The sequence below is a fragment of the Carex rostrata genome, chromosome 10 (genome assembly GCF_964058835.1).
Source record: "Carex rostrata chromosome 10, lpCarRost1.2, whole genome shotgun sequence".
NCBI lineage: Eukaryota > Viridiplantae > Streptophyta > Magnoliopsida > Poales > Cyperaceae > Carex > Carex rostrata.
In genome coordinates this window covers 12992195-13011875 of record NC_135927.1, presented here as the reverse complement: position 1 = coordinate 13011875, position 19681 = coordinate 12992195, and the positions used below count along the sequence as shown (strand labels likewise).

At 33.2% G+C, this 19681-nt stretch overlaps 2 protein-coding genes across 6 annotated transcripts; one reads left to right on the top strand and one right to left on the bottom strand.

Annotated features, from left to right (window-relative positions):
* Positions 1-289: 289 nt before the first annotated feature.
* Positions 290-7478, top strand: LOC144560429 (phosphatidylinositol/phosphatidylcholine transfer protein SFH6-like). 5 transcript variants are annotated; one of them, XR_013513394.1, is made up of 15 exons: positions 290-664; positions 1342-1436; positions 1801-2122; positions 2908-3007; positions 3340-3606; positions 3889-3966; positions 4061-4162; positions 4246-4295; positions 4536-4635; positions 5106-5213; positions 5293-5406; positions 5749-5898; positions 6350-6711; positions 6943-7020; positions 7157-7478. XR_013513394.1 is itself a non-coding variant. In XM_078309627.1 (15 exons), exons 2-15 carry the CDS (start codon positions 1430-1432, stop codon positions 7157-7159), a joined length of 1845 nt encoding a protein of 614 aa, XP_078165753.1. In that variant the 5' UTR covers positions 292-664; positions 1342-1429; the 3' UTR covers positions 7160-7478. The 5 variants fall into 5 exon arrangements, 3 of the variants coding, with proteins under 3 accessions (XP_078165754.1, XP_078165753.1, XP_078165751.1); XR_013513393.1 differs by having other exon boundaries at positions 1765-2122; XM_078309627.1 differs by having other exon boundaries at positions 292-664; positions 5749-5902.
* LOC144560430 (uncharacterized) lies at positions 6730-14287 on the bottom strand. The gene is made up of 11 exons (XM_078309629.1): positions 14052-14287; positions 13901-13963; positions 13546-13808; positions 12654-12782; positions 12364-12421; positions 11711-11783; positions 11393-11623; positions 10951-11306; positions 10267-10291; positions 10146-10199; positions 6730-6770 (listed from the first exon to the last, which is right to left on the bottom strand). Exons 1-11 carry the CDS (start codon positions 14205-14207, stop codon positions 6745-6747), a joined length of 1434 nt encoding a protein of 477 aa, XP_078165755.1. The 5' UTR covers positions 14208-14287; the 3' UTR covers positions 6730-6744.
* Between the last annotated feature and the right edge of the window lie 5394 nt (positions 14288-19681).

Below are 19681 nucleotides of genomic sequence, written 5' to 3'. Positions count from 1 at the left end.
CTAATTCTACCATGTTGGAATTTGAAATGCCATTGGGAACATCCTTAATGGCGGCATGGCGCTTATTTGATGTCTGGAGTCTTGACCAATTAAACGGTAAAGATTTACGAAGCAATTTTAGCTTCTAAAATATTTAGCCAATTAAACCGGGTTTAATTTAGTAATTAGTCCTCGCCATGCAAATTTGGCAATAAATTACTTGATCCAGTTCCAGTTTCAGCGACTCGGCGTCGAAATTCCCCCACAAAATACCACCACCTAGAAAGCACCGCCGATTAACTAAAAAACAATGACAAAACTTCCCAGAGCGACACGTGTACTGTAGCATTGCAGAGTTTTTTTGTCTTTATGTGTCCGTAGGCTGCGCAGTAGAGTCAGACACCGTATTTTTGTTTCAGATTAAAGGAGAAACCAGTTTCCAGAGAAGCAGATACAGGTGAGGAGAGAGAGAAAAAGGAAACTCCAGAAAAAGAAACCTTTTCAGCGAAGGTCAGTGAGAGACAAAGAAAGCAACGACAGTTTGTTGTGGCGCTTCTTCATTTCTCCTTCCCATCTCTTTCTCTCACCAATCAAACCCTTCTCAAAGAGGAAAAGGAGAGAGGAGAAACAAAGAGCAAGATTCAATCAATGCTGAGTTCGTAAGAGCGAGATGCGATTTCTCTTGGTAATAACGACGATTCTTTTCTGTTTCATTTCAAAGTGCGCTTTCGCTTTCTTGGAGAAATTGTTCTAATTTGCTCGGTGAATCGATCGATCGTACTTCCAATGTATTTCAGTTTATTTTGTATTAATTCGAAAGTCTTAAACGATTATTAGCATTTTTGTCTGGACTTTTTATAACGGATTAATAAATGCTGTTCCTATTGGATGGCATTCATTTATTTCAAAGGGTGTCCTTTGTAACAGCTTTTGTACGGGAGCATTTGCTTGAATTAATTATGTAATGTAGACAATCAGTAGAGAACGAGAGATTCTTTAGTTTGTTTGAACTTTTTCGTTTTGCCTTGTTAAATATATTTGTTCAGTTAAACTTTTGTTTGAACTTTCTCAAAAAAAAAATAGTTTTCAAGCAAAACTGGAAATAAGCTGATCACATTTTCAACTTCAGCTTTAGAGAGCCCAAGTTAATTAATTTCTCTGTTTTGTCATTTGCTACTTATTTTGTTTTGAAGTTCGATAAACTTGATGACATTTTTCCTTCGTTGATGCATTAAATCCCATAAAAGCATGCAAACTTGAGAACATTTTCAATCTAGATTTTTCCTTCGTATAATGTTTCAGTTATTTTATATCAATTCGATTTATTCACCTAATTAATTGCTCTTTGATTTTTTTTGGCAGGACTGAAACAGAGTTTGAGAGCTTGAACTTGTCAATTTAGATTTAGGCTTACAAAAACACAGAAAAGAAAGATCTGCATTGGTGGAACATGTCAGGTACTTCAATTTCCTTGATTTTCTCTCTATTGTGTATTCATCCTTTTCTCTAAGCCAAACAATCTATGGCCCCTTGTTTCATCCTTTTCTCTAAGCTAAAAAAACCTAGGATCCCTCCAATATTATTGGGGCAGAGAAATAGTGGAGAAATTTTCACGTCAATATCTAAGAAAGAAATTAATCAAAATCACATTATATAATTGAACATATCGAGGTAACATGGTGCTTAATAGAGCTAACCCATAATGTTTATTGTTCTAACATCCAATGTACCTCAGTTCTAATTTACTCTTTCTTTCTTCCCCATTTTCCCTGTTCTTTTATTAAGCAAAAGAAAAAAAAGATCTTTATTATTCCCTTGCAGAGGCAATTGAAATGGAGTACTCCACACCAACACTCAATGAAGAAAAAAAAGAGAAGAAATCAGACCATGAGAACTCAGAAGATGAGAGGCGAAGAACGAAGATTGGTTCTCTGAAGAAGAAGGCAATGCACGCTTCTACAAGGATCACACATTCCCTAAAGAAGAAACGAGCAAGGCGAAGAAGCAGCCTTAGAGTCTCTTCTATCTCTATAGAAGATGTGAGAGATGCTGAGGAGGTGGCAGCTGTTAGCTCCTTTAGAGATGTTTTGATTGGGAAGGATTTACTGCCTGAGAGACATGATGATTACCACATGATGCTACGGTAAAATGAATTTTGTTTTGGAGTGTACACACACACACACATATATAGAGAGAGAATAGCTAAGCTCAAAAGTTTTTTCCTAGCCCCCGGAACAAATGACTCGGTTTTCCGATTTTCAAAGTCCAAACAGTCGATCCAAACCGTTAGATGTTTAATCTATATTAAAATGTGCTTGGAGACCAAATTTTACATTTTTTGGAATTTGTTTACTATTTATTAAGCCACTTTGAAAATCGCTGTTTTTCAATGATGCAGAATTTTAATAAAAATAATGATTTTCAAACCATCTTAATAAATAGTAAAAAATTTCAAAAAATGTAAAATTTTGTCTCCAAGCACATTTTAATATAGATTAAACATCTAACGGTTTGGATTGACTACTTGGACATTGAAAATCAGAAAATTTTAAATTTTTTACTCTGGGTTTTTGACTACATCACTGTAAGTAGCTCGAGATGATACTTTCAATATCACTGCCTTATCCAATAAAACAATTCAGCTCTGTTTGTTTAGAGCTTTTACTTGTGAATGATCCTTTTAATTTAAATTAAGGTACTCTTATGTAGAGTTTTAGTGCTGCATTTTTGGTGCCATCTATCAGGCCTCTTTTGTCTGTCGTCTCTTTTCTCATGGATATTGCAAGGAACCACCAACCAACCATGTGAAAATAATTGAAAATCATGCTGTGATACTCTGGGTTGATATATTCTTTTGAAGTATGTCTTTTGTTGCCAACTAAAAAGTGAAAAAGGGAAGCTTCTTTATTGTCAATTTATCTAATGCAGATTCCTAAAGGCTAGAAAATTTGACTTCGAGAAGTCAACCCAGATGTGGGCTGAAATGTTGCAATGGAGAAGGGAGTTTGGGACCGATACCATCTTAGAGGTGAGGCCAAAATGCCTTAACCCCATTTTCAGAACTAAATATTGAATACAAAAAAAGATATTTTAAACAAAAAAAATAAATATAGGCTGAGAATTAGGTTTAAATGAGGTTAGTAAATATATGTCGGATAATTAATTTTAAGTTCCCTTCTTGAGGGTTAAATGAGGCTACCTAATTTGTGTGTATACTGCACAACATTGGAATTGTTCATGTGGGTAAACAGTGAAATGCGTGGTCAAAAGATTCACAACTTCTTGCAATTAATAGCACAATAAAACCACTACTCTTTCATACAGAAGTAAATTCATCCACCCCTGTTGTTTATGTTGAAGGATTTCCAATTTGAAGAGCTAGATGAAGTATTACAATACTACCCGCAAGGCTACCATGGTGTAGACAAGGATGGGAGGCCAGTCTACATAGAGAGGCTTGGCAAGGTTGAGCCGAACAAACTGGTACAGATAACTACTGTGGACAGGTACATAAGGTACCATGTGCAAGAGTTTGAAAGGGCCTTTTCTGAGAAGTTCCCGGCTTGTTCAATTGCGGCTAAGAGGCATATTGACACGACCACTACAATATTGGATGTGCATGGTGTGGTAGGTTTCTACAACATTAGTACCAGATATGTGTTCTCATGTATTTTCTTAGCTTTTATTGGATTACTTTGTATTCATTGAACATTTAGGTCTAGCCAGAATATCGGTGCTGTTTTGTTATCTACTAGTCACTCTTCACAGTTGCATAAATACTCTCTTAAATGTTGCAAGAATTATCATGGAATCAATCACGGGTCATATATCTGAGGTCTTGGTTTTATCTTATAAACTTTCAACAGGATTCATGGGGCTAAATTGGTTCTATTTTATTTTTTTTTCTAGGGCCTCAAGAACTTCAGCAAAATTGCAAGGGAGCTTGTAAATCACATGCACAAAATAGATAGCGACTATTACCCTGAGGTACTTCTCTTTGTGACATAAAAATTTCATCTATTCCTAAAAATTTAACTGATTGTCTGATTTGAGCAAGTTTTTTTTTATTTTTTTATTTCAGACACTGCATCAAATGTTTATAGTTAATGCCGGCCATGGCTTCAAGTTAATTTGGAACAGTGTTAAGGGGTTTCTTGACCCTAAAACGTCATCAAAAATACATGTATGTTCCTTCTCTTACCGTGAAATTATCCAATTTGTTAAGACGGTTTTCAAATGTAACAAGTTGGTTTTTCACATGCTTAGGTATTAGGAGCGAAGTTCCAAAGTAGACTTCTTGAAGCTATTGATGCAAGGTTGGTTTTTTATTGTTTCATCAATTTTCCTGACAACTATTTTCAGAATAAACAATCACCATACGTGCTTTTATGCCAGGATTAACCAGCACAATAGTGTCACTGTTGAACTCATTTAACTCCTCTCCGTCTAGTTGCACATTTAGGTCCAATGTGATCTTATTGGGGTTAAATCAAGACCCTCTGGTAAAGTTGTATTTTTTCTACCTCAATTGAAATGTACAAATATGCATGGTGCAGTGAATTGCCAGAGTTTCTTGGGGGTTCATGTACGTGCTCTGACAAGGGTGGTTGCCTTGGATCAAATAAGGGCCCCTGGAATGACCCTCCAATTATGAAGGTATTTTTTGTTTAGGTTTTATCCATGTAGTATTTTGTATACACTCAGATGCCATACACAATCCAAGTCAACTTGTGTATGGTCAAGGGTGCATGAATGCATGGTTTTGCCTAGGCTCTAGGGTCAAGGGTGTATATGGTCAAATCTACAATCAAAGTCCACATTGTTTTCTCTAGGAAAGATCCTTTACTGCTTCTGCGAAGTCAGTTGTTTTAGCTACTGTAGGCATATAGCCATGCACTCATGCAACCATAAAGTAAACAACTCAATTTTTACTGTTGAAATCTTGTATTGTTATATAATATACATTGATTATAACTTTGGTGGGTTTGGGTTAATCGAGGATATTTGAACTTCAGAGCAGGTTTCATTGCAGAAGTTAAAGTGAATCAAAACCAAATTGAGTTATATGTTGCTTGATTGTTGGCCTTAAGTAGGCTAAAGCAAAGAATATGTTTTTGTCCATGTAGCTTGTGCATAGCATTCAGGATCTTAAAGCTGCTTCTCTGAATGGATTTAAGCTATTAGTGGATGAAGAGGAAGGCAATTTGACACCCTTAAAGTTTCAAACATTCAAGGTTAGATCTCATATCTGTGTTCTTTTGATTATCTTTTTACACATGTATGGAGAACTGATTCTCATAATTGTAATTTTAGGGAATATACCATGATACATCAAATTTTGATTCGGGATCGGACGCAGATGATCTGTGCTCTCCTATGGCATCTAGATCCTGCGACTTCTCTTGTTTGACTCCTGTACATGAAGAAGTAAAAAACACATTGTCATAACTCATTTCTCATTTCTGAAAATGAAACTCCTCCATGTTTCATGTTCTTGGGAAAGAGCAATTTACATCAGTGATCTTTTGTTTTTTATGTGATTCTTATTTTCTGAATTTTGCGTACTATAAACCTCAAGGAGTGTCTAGTAAAATAATTACATAGTAAAAGATTTAAAAGACATTTGCTCAGAAAGAATTTATATGATCTGTGTCAGGCATTCAAAACAGTAAAGCAGTTTCTAGACCATTCTTATGTTACAGAATCTGATGGAACCAAATGGCATCACATCAAGTTATAAATATGTTTACTCTTAATTGAAACTTGTAGGTGAGAGAGCCATATCCAACACCAAAATCTAGCTGTGATGAACAAATTGTGACGGTGGATAAGGTTATAGATTATGCTAGGGTTGAATATGTTGCATCCATCCGATCATCCAAACAACAGAAGGATGTCCGTTGTTCCTCTCAACAATTTGTAGGTACTAAGCATATTTGATCCTATATACTCGTGTTATTTCAAGATGATGCATTTATTCAAAAAATGAAATTGAGGATGTGGAATCTGGAAATTTGATCAGGTGCTTTCCCCCCCTCTTCTTATGGCCATACTTGTTCTTAGAACCTTAATTGGGTAAATTTTTTGGTGCAATGCCCCTAACACCAGCACATGTTAGGTACACTTCTCTTTTCTTGGTTGGTTGTCTTTATTTAGGGTTGTTAGGCGCAAATTGACCTTAGTTGGTATTTCATAAATTCTGTTAATAGCCAATAGGTGACATCTTGCTTTCTCTTTTCATTTAAAAAAAAAAAAAATCTGCTTGCATCTTCGTATTCTCAAAATAAATTATCTCCTGTTAAAAAGGTTAGAACTTATTCAAGCATTATTTACAACTGACATATACTGAACCTGAAACATTTAATAACAGATAAATTGGCATGTAATAGCACAAATGAAGGAAGCACTTTGCAACATCTCATCAGGATGACATTTACATTTATTACAATTTTGTTCAAGATAATCTCGTTCTTCCATGCGTTCATTTCAAAAATGGAGAGAAGCTTCAAATCAGTTTCTGTGATGGGAGATCATAGCAGAGGCAATGTTGGAGTTACAGATGAAGACACGGTAGGGGTTGAGTCCAGTTTGAAGAGGCTTGACAGCCCGGAGTCAGTGGTCAAACAGATAAACGGACACCCACTGGAGACTCCAGCTCGGAAGGATCGTGTGCTACTTGATTCCTTTGATAGAATCAGATCACTTGAGCATGACCTTGAAAAGACAAAGAAGGTAGGTGGTTGCATATATTTGGAATTATCTCTTTTATAATCCATGAACTCTGTTCCTGTCTGTAAAGAATAAAGTATAGAAAATTTGTCAAGTCTGGTAGTGTCAAACATTCTTCATACACCCATGTTTTGCTGTAATTTGCTATGTCAAAGTGACAGAGTGTCACTATCTGCTGAATTGTCTGTGCTTGATTTTAGTACCAAACTAAATTTAATTGGTATTAATGTGTAGATATTACATGCAACGGTGATAAAACAAATGGAGATGGCTGAGGCATTAGAGGCCTTAACTAAGGAGTCCAACTATCCCGTAAGTCAATGATAACATATATTGTGATAACTCTGAATTTTAAGCAAGATTATAAGAGCTAAAATTACTTTCCTCCTAATAAGAATATTGGGGTAGGTTTTCGCTGACTTGATTTGTGCCGGTTCATTTGGTACAGTGAATAAATTTCTGACAATGAAGCTTAACGGATGCTGCTACTAAGTTATATGCATATAGCTGACAATAGTTGGTCAAGTTCTGCATCGAAATGTGTCACCAGATACATATTTCTCTCCATCGTTTTTGTTCTGTTTTTTTTTTTTTTTTTAAATTTTATTTTTATAGAAATTCTCTGAATGAAGATGTGGCCGCTTTGTATTGAAAGGCCCAGAGCGAGAGAATATAAAGAAATCATTGTATATTTCGATCCTTTCTTGTGTTTCCAAACGATTAAACTTTGATGGCTTCTATTGGAATTTGGAACTGTTGGTTGGGGCTCACACGGATTATATTAACGATGCTTATTTGTATTTCTGGTTACTTGTACTGCCTGCCGTGCCGGTTTTTTTATTTATAGGAAAAATAAAAATAAAATATCGATAATAGAAAATTGTTTTTGCTAGATTTTGAAAAATAGAAAAAAAGTTATGGTTTATAACGTAACAAAAAACAAAAAACACTGTAGCTGTACAAGTCCAGTTATATTTTTTTTTTCTTTTGGTACAACAAACTATAGCAAGGACAAAAATGACTATAACGTTTGACTACATTATTTTTGATTAATTAGTGATCATTAATGATCGGATTAACTAAACGTTATGGTTTATAACATCCAGTTATAATATTATGAACGTTATAAACTATAATGTTTTTATTTTTATTTTTTGAAATTTCGTGAAAACGTAGTCCATAGTAGATATTTTATTTTTATTTTTACTATTAATAAAAAAAATCGGCCTGCCGTGAAATGACCTGATCTCTCCGAATACCATGCTAATGATAATAAGAATAAAACATGCACTTCAGTGCATGATTTTCTGTAGTATGTTTAATTACACAGGAAGATGTGGCAGTTTGTAGGGAACCCATTTTATGTTCATAGATTATCCACTAGACGGTAAACGTGGCATCGTAGAAAAGAGAAGTGCTCGCACTCCGCCGTTTTTTATTTTTTATTTTTCTCGATTTGGCAGAAATTCTAAATATAGGTAGAACGTAATAACAAAAAAAAAATTAAAAAAAATAGGACGGTTTATTTTGTCCCATTCGTCAAAAAAAGAAGAAGAAAAAATAAAAACGTGGAACGGGTTATTCTGTCCCGTCCCACACCCAGAGCAGAGGTAAAAGAAAAGGAGAATACAACTTCGGAACTTTTCAAGATTACGTCAAATGACATTCAACAAAATATTTGGCGTTTCTGATTATGATAATTTCTATGTTTTCTAGAGATATGTGATGCTTTTAATAACCATGTATGACCATTTACTTGCCAAGTATGACGCAAATAACTTCTTTTCTATTTCCTCCGACTTCTGCCATTGGGGTTCTAGCTACTTCATAAATTTCTACTATTTTTCCAATTTTATGTGTACTATCTTTTTTCTTTTTCTTTTTGTAAAACATTTGAGAAAAAGCAAATTAATAATTATGGGACGATTTTTTTTTTCGCTCGGTGTAGGACGGGACATAATAACTAGTTCCACGTTTTTTTTTTGGTGGATGAGACAAAATAAACCGTCCCATATATATATATATTTATATTTTTTTTGTTGATATGGATTAGCGAGACGGGTTAAATTGTCCCGTCCCGTGCCAACTCGTTCTACCTATATTTTGAATTTCAGCCAAATCGATCCCCTTTCGCAATATTTTATTTATTTATTTTCTATTAATAAAAAAATCCGCGCCAATTACTTGTATATTTCAAATGTTTTTTAGAACTTGAAAATATGCATTGCATGTTAGCTTTAGTCCGGAAGGTCCATAATATATATTTATTGTTTATAGAAGGTATTTCATGCTAATTAACAGATTGTAGCTGTGTCAATGATATCATTTTAACCCGTTTATCTGAACCATATCATATTTGATAAGGCGAGTATGAATATATTTTTTTTCCGTTAACGTATTGAGTAAGAGCTATTTCAAACTAATTAATAAATATGAAATTACATCTGATAATTATTTTTATACATATAATTATATAATTATAATTAGATTGATTTATATTACATTTCATTAACTTTTTATTTATTTAGTAATCTATGATCAAATTAATTAATTTAACATTTTATATAGTTTTTAATTAGTAATTTATGACAAATCAAATTAATTTATACAATATTTTATTATTACATTTAATTAATAATTTATATCTTTTAAAATAATGGGATACAAAAATTATAATTTTTTTTATATATAGTGATATTAGGTGCAACATGTTCAAATTGTATATTAATTTGTTATATTTTTTGGATTGAATTATATATGCTATCAATTTATTCATTAATTATCGTTATCCATTTCGGGTAGTAGCCCGTTATTTTAATGGATAAGATAGGGTATAAGGTTAATTTCAAATGGATATGGGTATAAAAATACCTCAGCTGACCTGTACCATCCCCACTGACACCCGCTCTTTGACAGATGGAGCTTTCCAATCAAAATTTTCATTCTCCTTTTATTAAATGCAACGGGATATGTAATAACATAAAAAAAAAATATAACTAAACAATTATATACTTATTGTACCCGTTATTAGTAATAAAGAAAATATTTAAAATTGTTTATAAATCAATCTCACATGATAATATATAGAATATAATTAAACTAACTAATAAAGAATTATATATCATATATATGTAAAAACAACTTGTGCAGTTCTCCTATGGCTGTCATAACTCAAATGAAACGGATAAGTGATATATAGAAGCTAGTGGTTTACGCAAATGTGTAATTGCCACATGCACTACGATACGAAATAAAGCTTGGAAAGGTAGAATTTACAAACCAACTCTTCTTCGTAAATGGTATTTCAGAAAGATTGCAGTAAGTTCAGTTATCAATATTTGCAATGACACATTATCCACAAAGTGGACCCCAAGTAGAAGTGAGAGTCCCAAAAAATTTCATCCAAATGGAACAAAATATATAAACCTTACCTCTACCTCTACCTCTGCCACTATCGTCTGCCTGTCCATCCTCTGGATATTGAAGCATTGCTTCTGTCTCCAGTAGCATTACAAGTATTCTGTCTAAACCATGTATTAGTGGGACCAAGTGCATTACCTACATTAGCATTTACTGCCTCATCCTGAAAACAAAAGATACATGTAATTAAATTAAGATTACTGATTTACAATATCATATCTAAAGTCCACAGCAAAAGGAAATAATTTGGCCATTAGGTTGGTCATACCAGTAGGGTTCCATGGCAACTCTTTAGATTTTCTCAAGAATTTGATCACCACCACTATTTCTAGGTTTAACCAGCTTGTGGTAGCTTCTTGAGCTATCATCCTTCAGTAAACATACATACATTCACCATGGCCAAGAATTGAATGTGAAAAGAAAAACAATTATCCTTTCTTATATCTTTCTCTTTATTTATTTACTTATATCTTTTATGTGTGAAAATGAAAGGTCAAATAGTGGCCTTCATCACCTCAACTCAGCAATCTTAAAAAGTTATGCAACAATGAAAAAATAATATATTTTCAGTATTTTAAAACAATTATTTCTTGTTTGCAAAATAATAGAAGTATATTCTAATATTTGAAAAAAGAACCCCATGTTTTTGGGGCAATTTTACTCCCAATGCAAGCCCTTGCACAAAGTCATATCTTGCCCTCAGTTTTCTTTTTTATTGGACAAGCAGACAGAGGTAGGACATTAAATATACGAAACAAAGAGGGGTCTTCTCACAAATCTCCCTTTTGGAAGGATTGCAAAGAAGCTTGGTGGTGAACATACAAGTGATGAAGGAGCTAGGTAATGTGCTAGCAAACGATCTCGACTGCTGGTTTGGTGAAGTCTATCTGGCCACACTGTATCCACACTGGTCCTATATTGCACAAAATCCATGTTTGTAGGCGGTTGATGCCTGGAGGGGACAAGAAGGGGGATTTCAACCATGGTTGTATAATGTGGTTCACATTCAATTATGACTGGATTGCTGGTTTGGTGAAGTCTCTCTAGACACACTGTATCCACACCGGTCCTACATTGCACAAAATCCATGTCTGTAGGCGGTTGACGCCTACAGGGGACAAGATGGGGGATTTCATTCATGGTTGTATCCCCACCATTTCTCGGCAAACTCTGTAGTTCTGTATATCAAGAAGTTGAGTAAAATACTCAGATATTAGATCAGATAAAAGAAAAAAAATCAAAGATGATGCCAAGTAACATATACCTCTAGCTTGCTTTTTCATCTCCTTCTTCAACTGCCTTTGAGCATACTCTGTAGTTCTGTAGGCGGTTGACGCCTTTGAGCATACTCTGTAGTTCTGCAGTTCTCCTTCTTCAACTGCCTTTTCGTCTCTTACAAAATCGATGTTTGTAGGCGGTTGACACCTAGAGGGGACAAGATGGGGGATCTCATTCATGGTTGTATCCCCACCATTTCTCGGCATACTCTGTAGTTCTGTATATCATGAAGTTGAGTAAAATACTCAGATAATAGATCAGATAAGAAAATAAAAAATCTAAGATGATGCCAAGTAACATATACCTCTAGCTTGCCTTTTCATCTCCTTCTTCAACTGCCTTTGAGCATATCTACGGCGAGCCGATCTACTAGGGAACTGATCAATACAAGAAATACTTAATGATAGGTACAACATTGATGCCAATAAGAACAGTGCCAACTATGCCAATTTCTCTATTTAAGCTTTCACCTAAATCTTAATATCAGATACTCAATCAGCTAAGTTAGGAACGTATCAGGTTAAACCGGATGTCCAATAAGTTTTCACCTTTTTTAAGGGGAGAGGAACATAACTTGTCTTCAGGTTTATGTATCAGGTTATACCGGATGTCCAGAACTTTCTTTATATATTATCATTTTTGTAATCATTATTTGTATTCAGATGCTCTTTTATTTGTAACGAAAACCAGTGGCTTAACCAGTTTTAGAAGGTTCAGGTATCACAACAGGTAGAAGTGAGAACCGCAAAAAGGATCAAATGTCAAACCCTAAAGTGACATGAGACACTGATATCCTCTATAATATGGAAGTCCCAATACCAGCCCCTACATTAATCTCAATAATGAGGCTTACCAGCACATAAAAACGTGAGTTAGAACAAGGCGGCAATTAATGCAAAGAAACAATTAAATTGTTCAGTTATCCAAGTATTCTTGAAGGAAAAATAATCATTAAACCTTTTGTGGGATGACACCAGAATTAGATTCATTGCAGTTCTCTTCCAATCGTTTGTTCCTACCAATTCAATTGTATGAAATATCAGGCAACTGGCCTAATAAAAAAAGAGAAATTGACCATTACATCTTCCAGCTAGAGGCAAAGCCTGTAAATCCATTCATCATTCAAGGGGGTTCCCTGGTTGTTAAAAAACAACAAATAACCTTGCTCCGGTGATACTCATGGAATTACCCAAGGCTGGAATTGGGGGGGGGGGGGGGGGGGGGGGGGGTGTGTGGTGGTGGTTTACCTCTCAGGTACCTGCTCGGAAGATCTTTGGAGAGACCCTTCATTTGATTCTTCTTGTGTGATTTTGTAGCTGCTTTGATTTATGATGAGTGGCCTCTTAGTATTAGTTGGCTCCTGTAGCTTCTTTATCCTGTATCAAGTAACATGGAGGAAGAGGGACAATTGTTGGAATTTTAAGTTCAACAAATAACCATAGCTTAAACCTAGACCAGGAATGAAAACCCTACACCAGCTAAATACTATCAACCATGCATCACACTGCTACAGTTACCGCCATCTGCCTAATAGTTGGGCCTTAATTACTGCTAGAGCTAACTTCCATTTTTCAGTTAAGACATGTAAAGAAGTAAAAATAAATAAATATGTAGTTCACCTCAACCTTTTAATTAATGAACCTTCTTAAATTATATTGCACGTCACAAGAAAAAATAAAATAGGTAAAACAGGCTCTATTGCATGCAACCCTCGTTATCTATACCCACTTATTGAAAGACATGCATTACCCTTGACTTTTTCCCCAGTACAGTTTATCCTATTCTTCTACAAAATGCATTTCATTCCGGTAAACTAAGAAATTCAAACACTAATGTGTAGTTATTAGGAGTTATAATCCGTTAGCAATTTGCGCCAGCAATATGTGTTGTTAATGAAGTTAACGAAGCTTCTACCCCATACAAATTATAAGAAAGGGAGGTCATTGTGTAGAAGTTAGAAAGGCACTGTACACACTTGTACAAAGTATGACAAAAGACACAAAGCTCTTATATGTATTATGTATTTAAATATCCAAGAATCAACAGATGAGTAAAATCAACGAAACAAAGATGAAGCGAAATCAAAATGTTGCAGAAGATAAGGATAAAATGGCATAAACCAATAGATCAGGAGCATACTTCGAACTTTCAGACTTCTCTATTTCCTTGCACTTCCTATTCGAATCCCTCTCAGCCAATTGTGTATGGAGGGAAGAGTCCTCTTCTCTCATGACTTGATTATTTTTGCTCTCAATAATCTCACTTGATATGATTGCCAGAATCTCAATACCGGAAGGAACAGTTTCCCTCTCAGCTATCTCAGTGGCCTCTTGCTCAGAAACACAAAGATTTGATGAGGCTAATTGATCAATGTCATTTGGTAATACCTCTTTTTGCATACTCTGCGATTTTCATAGGTAATGTCAGGTAGCAATATTAACTACAAAACATCCAGAAAAGTTATGTACATAACAAAAAATCAATTTAGACGTACTTTAAGTTTACCATTCTCGTGCTCTAGAGGCTTCGCATCAGAGACAGTAGAGCTGGACGCAATCTTCAGTATTTTTTATCAAAATACGACTTAAGAGTCAATAATTGGTAAAACAAAAAATTAGAAATATAAGCTCTCGAGTAAGAGATACCTTTGCAATCTGACGGGAGAGGAGAGAGCGAATAGGCGGGCGTTTGGCGATGGAATGAAGCTGCTTCAGCTCTTCTAAGTCGAGGAAAGTGAATTGGAGGTTGTCCAACTCCGCTGGCTCAAGATGGAGCACTCTCCGCTGTTGATCGGAGGCCATGGTGGTCTGAGAGAGTCAAGACCCTAGGTAACTGACAACATATCGATCGGAGAATATAACGGGTAATTTTTTTTTTTTCCTTTTAAAGTTTATCGATACGGATAATGATGATTTTTTCTCTTATAACATAACGAAAGTAAGGTATAGATAAAAACTATTTTTTTTTATCGTTATTACATTTTTAAAATCTAAATATTCAATTCGTTTAACATTTAATATAAAAAATGTGTTTGGAGATTAAATTGTATTTTTTAAAATATTTTTATTATTTATTAAGTCAGTTGAAAATTATTTTTTCAATAATTAAAAAAAATTACTATTTATTAAAATTAGCGATTTTAAAACTGACTTAATAAATAATAATTTTTTTAAAATGTAAAATTTGATCTCCAAGCACACTTTAATATAAAGATCACATATAATAATTTGAATCAACCATTTAAACTTTAAAAATTGAAAAACCAATATCCAATATATATCCGTACATGTATCCATGTCAAAGAATCAAAATTTGAAGGAGAGAAATAAAGAGGAGGGTAAACAGAGAAAAATCTGGGTACAAAGTTGTCCATAAATATTTCTATTTTTTATCCTCCCCTCCTCTTTTTACAATTTAAGTTCTATATTTTGTTGTTGTTGTTGAAGGATACTCAAATGTTTTCGAATAGCAAACACCGTACTTTTTCGTTGGCTTTTAATTCTCGCCATCAACGACAGTTTACCTCTAAACAAACAGCAGCATTATATTAGATAGACTTGGTTCACAGCCAATCCACGATAGTTTACTAAATTTGTCCGTAAAACAGCAATTACAATTTACAGTAATGTTGGATTGCAAACACCGAACTTTCCCAAATTTCAGCTATGGACCGTTTACTTTCGTTTACGGTTTACCGTCCTTTTTCTCTCGCCTAAAAAAGGAAAATTCTCCTTCAAAATTTCTTTGAAAAACCCTGCTATCTTTCCCACACCTTTTTTTTCTCTCAAAATTGTGGGATAAAGCGAGAATAACAATTCCAAACAACAAAAGCACTATATACATATAACAAAATGGATTTGAATCGCCAGTTATTTCTTTTCAAGATGGTTTTGTTCATGGCATTGGTTGGATTGGCATTCTCCAACGCGCCTCCTCTTAATGGTATTCCATTTTGTGACCACACAAATTAAAATTCTGATTAATTAATTTTGCTTATCAGTAAAATTTCTGATTAATTAATTTTTGTTTACAGAAAAAATTTTCAGTCTAGGAATCGGCAGCGCCAGCATCATGGGGATGCAAGAGTCAGAAGCGACAAGTAAGATTTCTGTATCTATATATATATATATATTTTTGTAAATTAGAAGACATGCAAACAGTCTATTTAATTTCATTAAAAGTAATAAGAATAGTTTCTCAAGAATATAAGCAGCAAATGCAATAGAAGAAAATAATTACATTTACATTTTCTAATTTTAGGTTTTCTTTTACTTTATTTTATTCTTTATGACAAAAAGATAAACATAGAGACGTGTGTGTGACAAATGGAACTCAAAATTCATGATACAAATAATAATTTAGCCAAATGGACAAAGGTTCTCTGATATTTGTATATTAGTTCATACTTTTAACACAATTTTACAAATCTTGTTCATTTTGACTACCTAGATTGCCCAATCGACTTCACAACCCTAAACTACACAGTAATCACAAGCCAATGCAAGCCCCCGGAGTACAATGCGACGCTCTGTTGCTCGGCCTTCAAAGAGTTCGCGTGTCCGCTCGCCCCTCAAATTAACAACGTTAAGAACAACACCTGTGCATCGAGCATGTTCAAAACCTTGCACACCAAAGGAAATTACAAGCCCGGTATGTTTAGGAACAAATGCAGGGAATCCAACCTAGGGTTGTCATGCCAGAAAACTACTTTCCATTGAGACTTGGTGAAAGTTGTGTTTCATGTTTTGGTTTAACTATTTTGTATTAAAATATAATTATATAGGTAATCTTTTTTATGTAAGTTTAATGATATTCAAGTCATGTAAGCTACTTATATGCAGAGACACAAATGGTAGTGAAGGGAAAAGAGAGCTAAGTGCCTCTTATAATTGAAAGTTTGTAATTTTTGTATGTATTAATATTTTTCAGTTATTCTATAAAATGAACTTATATTGCATTATATTTTTTAGTCCTCTCAATCAGTAGCAGAGCTATATTGAATAAGGGTAGACAATGTCTATATATCTCTGATTCAAAACTGAGTTGTTGTCTATTTCTGAAGAAAATTTTGTCCTCTCGGACAACCCACAATCTAATTTTAGTTAATTAATGCAATCTGCAATCCACTAGTCTTGTTAGCTAATATTTTTTCTACCATTGATAAAAATCCTGACTACATTTGTGCTCTCAATCTCAATTTTCTAGCTCTGTTTTTGTTTATATGGTACGTATTTGAACTACATGTACAATTTCGTTCCAACATAATAAAATTCTATTTTTATTTTCTACTTGAAACGGTCTTCGTATTTACAGGTTATTTAGCTATTGGAGAAGAATCACAAGCACACTTCTAATAATTGCTAGAATTAATATTTGTTGGGTGATTGCAAAGGGAAAGAATAATTGATTTATTAACAAAATAATCTAAAAAAATTAATCTTAAGTTTGAAATGATAAAATCTATACACCTGTTGGTTCTGCCTAGATTTTTTATTTTATTTTATTTTATAAATACTTAGAAAATTTTTTTTCTGTTGTCTGCGTTGTGTACGTTAACACGATGCAATTGAAGCCAAATTATTTTATTTCAGCAAATCTCATGCATTTAAGCTTGATAAAGGAATCTGTTTTCTTTTAGAATAGTAATAATATTTTGTACATTTTGATTTCTAAATTTTTTCTAATTCCCAAACTTACTGAATTAAAATTAAGAAAAAAAATTGGCACAAATTAGACGTATTACTAGGGGTGTCGATGCCCTTTTATCCGTTTATCCGACTCGTACCATATCCAATAAGATGGGTACGGATAAGATTTTTTCTAGTTATCTAAACGGATAAGGGTACGGATAAAGCCTATTTCGTACCCTTTATCCGATCGGATAATTATAAAAAAGAGTACTTTAATTTGTTTACTTACTTTTAGTATGATTATATTTTTTTTTCAATAAAGTATATACATGTGTGAAATAATGTATATGTTCTAATGTTTAATTTATAAATAATAAAAATAATTATATATTAGTGTTATCTATTATTTATTCCCTACCGTTTTGTTATCTGACAACTATAATAGATAAGAGTAGGATACGGATAAAAATAAAGTACATATAAGAACAATTTGTAATGGGTATGAATATAAAAATACTTCCTCCTGATCGTTATTGTACTCGTTGACACCCCTAGGTGTTGCACGGCAAGAAGAACACATTTTTTTTTTTTGTTTAGAAAAACGTAGAAGAGTCTTTATCATTGAAAAATAGTTTGTGTATAATTATTCAATTATTTTTGAGATAGAGATGAGGAGTAAACTCATCACTTTTAAATATTTATAAAGAAATTCTTATCTGAATTATCCGGCGATCTTCAATATCTTCTATATGTAAAATAGGATTTTTAATTACTAGATCAAAAACTTTGCTCTGGTTTTCAAGGACGCAAGCCCGGGTGTTCGGCCATTTTTATTAATACCCAAAAAATAAAATTTAATTTTAAAAATAACTATCAGTTCTGTTTTTTTTTTTTTTTTCAAAAATAACCCAACCGCCAGGTCCACGGGCGGCCCACTAAATAAGCAAACCGCCTGGCCCACGGGCGGTCTGCTAGGGACCAAACCCCCCCCCCCCACGAGCGGTCTTCTATAGGTTTAGAGTTTTTGAATAAAAAAAATATATTATTTGGTAATTGGGTATAATTAAAATTCGATTAAAATTCATATGTTAGGGTTATTGGTTAGGATATATATTTTCTAAGTGTGGTGAGATGAATGGGTGAGATTATCTTTTTTTTTTATGGAGATAATTAGTTACAACATAATTATAGTAATTATAGTAAGTAACCTAATATAATATTTAAACTAATATTATATTACATTTAATATCTAAACTAATATTTTATTTCATTTAATATTTAGACTAATATTATATTACATTTGAACTAATATTAAATATTTTATTTAATACTAATCTATTTAAATATGATATTATATTTATTTAATGCTAATTTAATATTTTATTTTAATACTAATCTAATATTTGAACTAATATTATATTACATTTAACATTTAAATTAATATTATATTATATTTAATCTAATATTTTATTTAATAATAAACTAAAATTAGTTACAACTTATTAGTTACAACATAATTATAACAAATCGAATTAAAACATATCAGATTATAACTAAGCAAGTTTTAAAACTAAGCAATTCCATAGACTAGCAAATTATAACTAATTAGTTACAACATAATTATAGCAAATCGAAATAAGTTCACACTAGCAAAATAGGAAATGATGAGATATGTCACAGAATTCAGATGAGTTTGAAAATAGATAGAGTGACTTTTTTCATTCAACTAGCACTCTTTAATTCAGAAGGGACCTTGTGCTGGGAAATAATTTTAGATTTTAGTCTTCTGGTATTAGGTTTTTTAAGAAAACTGTTTTTATGTTTCAATTTCTTCTTCATTTGAATTTGTCAGATGATTTGGTCGAGATTTTGTTGAAGCACTCGGCTTGTACTAACGACTTACGAAATCATCTTGGAGTCGTTTCATTGTTTTCATCTTCTTCGGTACTCACAGGAACAACAGGTACATTGATCCTAAATATTCTTCAGTTAATGCTTTGACTAACAAACTGTATATCCTAACTATGTTATTTTTGCCATTTCATCACATAGATTATGTATGGAAAGCAGCTAGCAGAATTATGCGACATTTTAGATTTTGCACAAATGACATACTTCATATTTATAGACCATATGGTGATCTTTTACAAACCTAAGAACATAAATATAACTAAATATAACTAAATATAACACAAATACCAAGTGCATGAATTACACTCTCCAATATGACTAATTGACTCATTTAATATTTTTTTTTCTTTTACCAAAAACATTAATTTCAACACTCCCCCTTAATGTTTTTGGTTGTCATTCCCAATAATTCTTCCTCAAAACAACTTTTTTTAATTTCTTCAAGTGTCTTGTACTTTTGCACCAAATCATCATGATCACTTGTCTCTTTTTCTATTGTGTTTACCCACACCTCCTCTTTGACAGCTTGCTCAAAATATTTATGTTCAACAACACAAAAATTACATGAAGCATAAATATTACGTAAGCTTCTAAATCTTACTGGAGTTGAGCTTGGAGAAAATGAGCTCGACCCGGCATTTGTCGTAGGAGATTGTGGTTGTTCTTCTTCTTTTTCTTCTTTTTGTTCTTCCTTTTCTTTTTATTCTTCATGGTTACTTTCATGTTGGCCACTT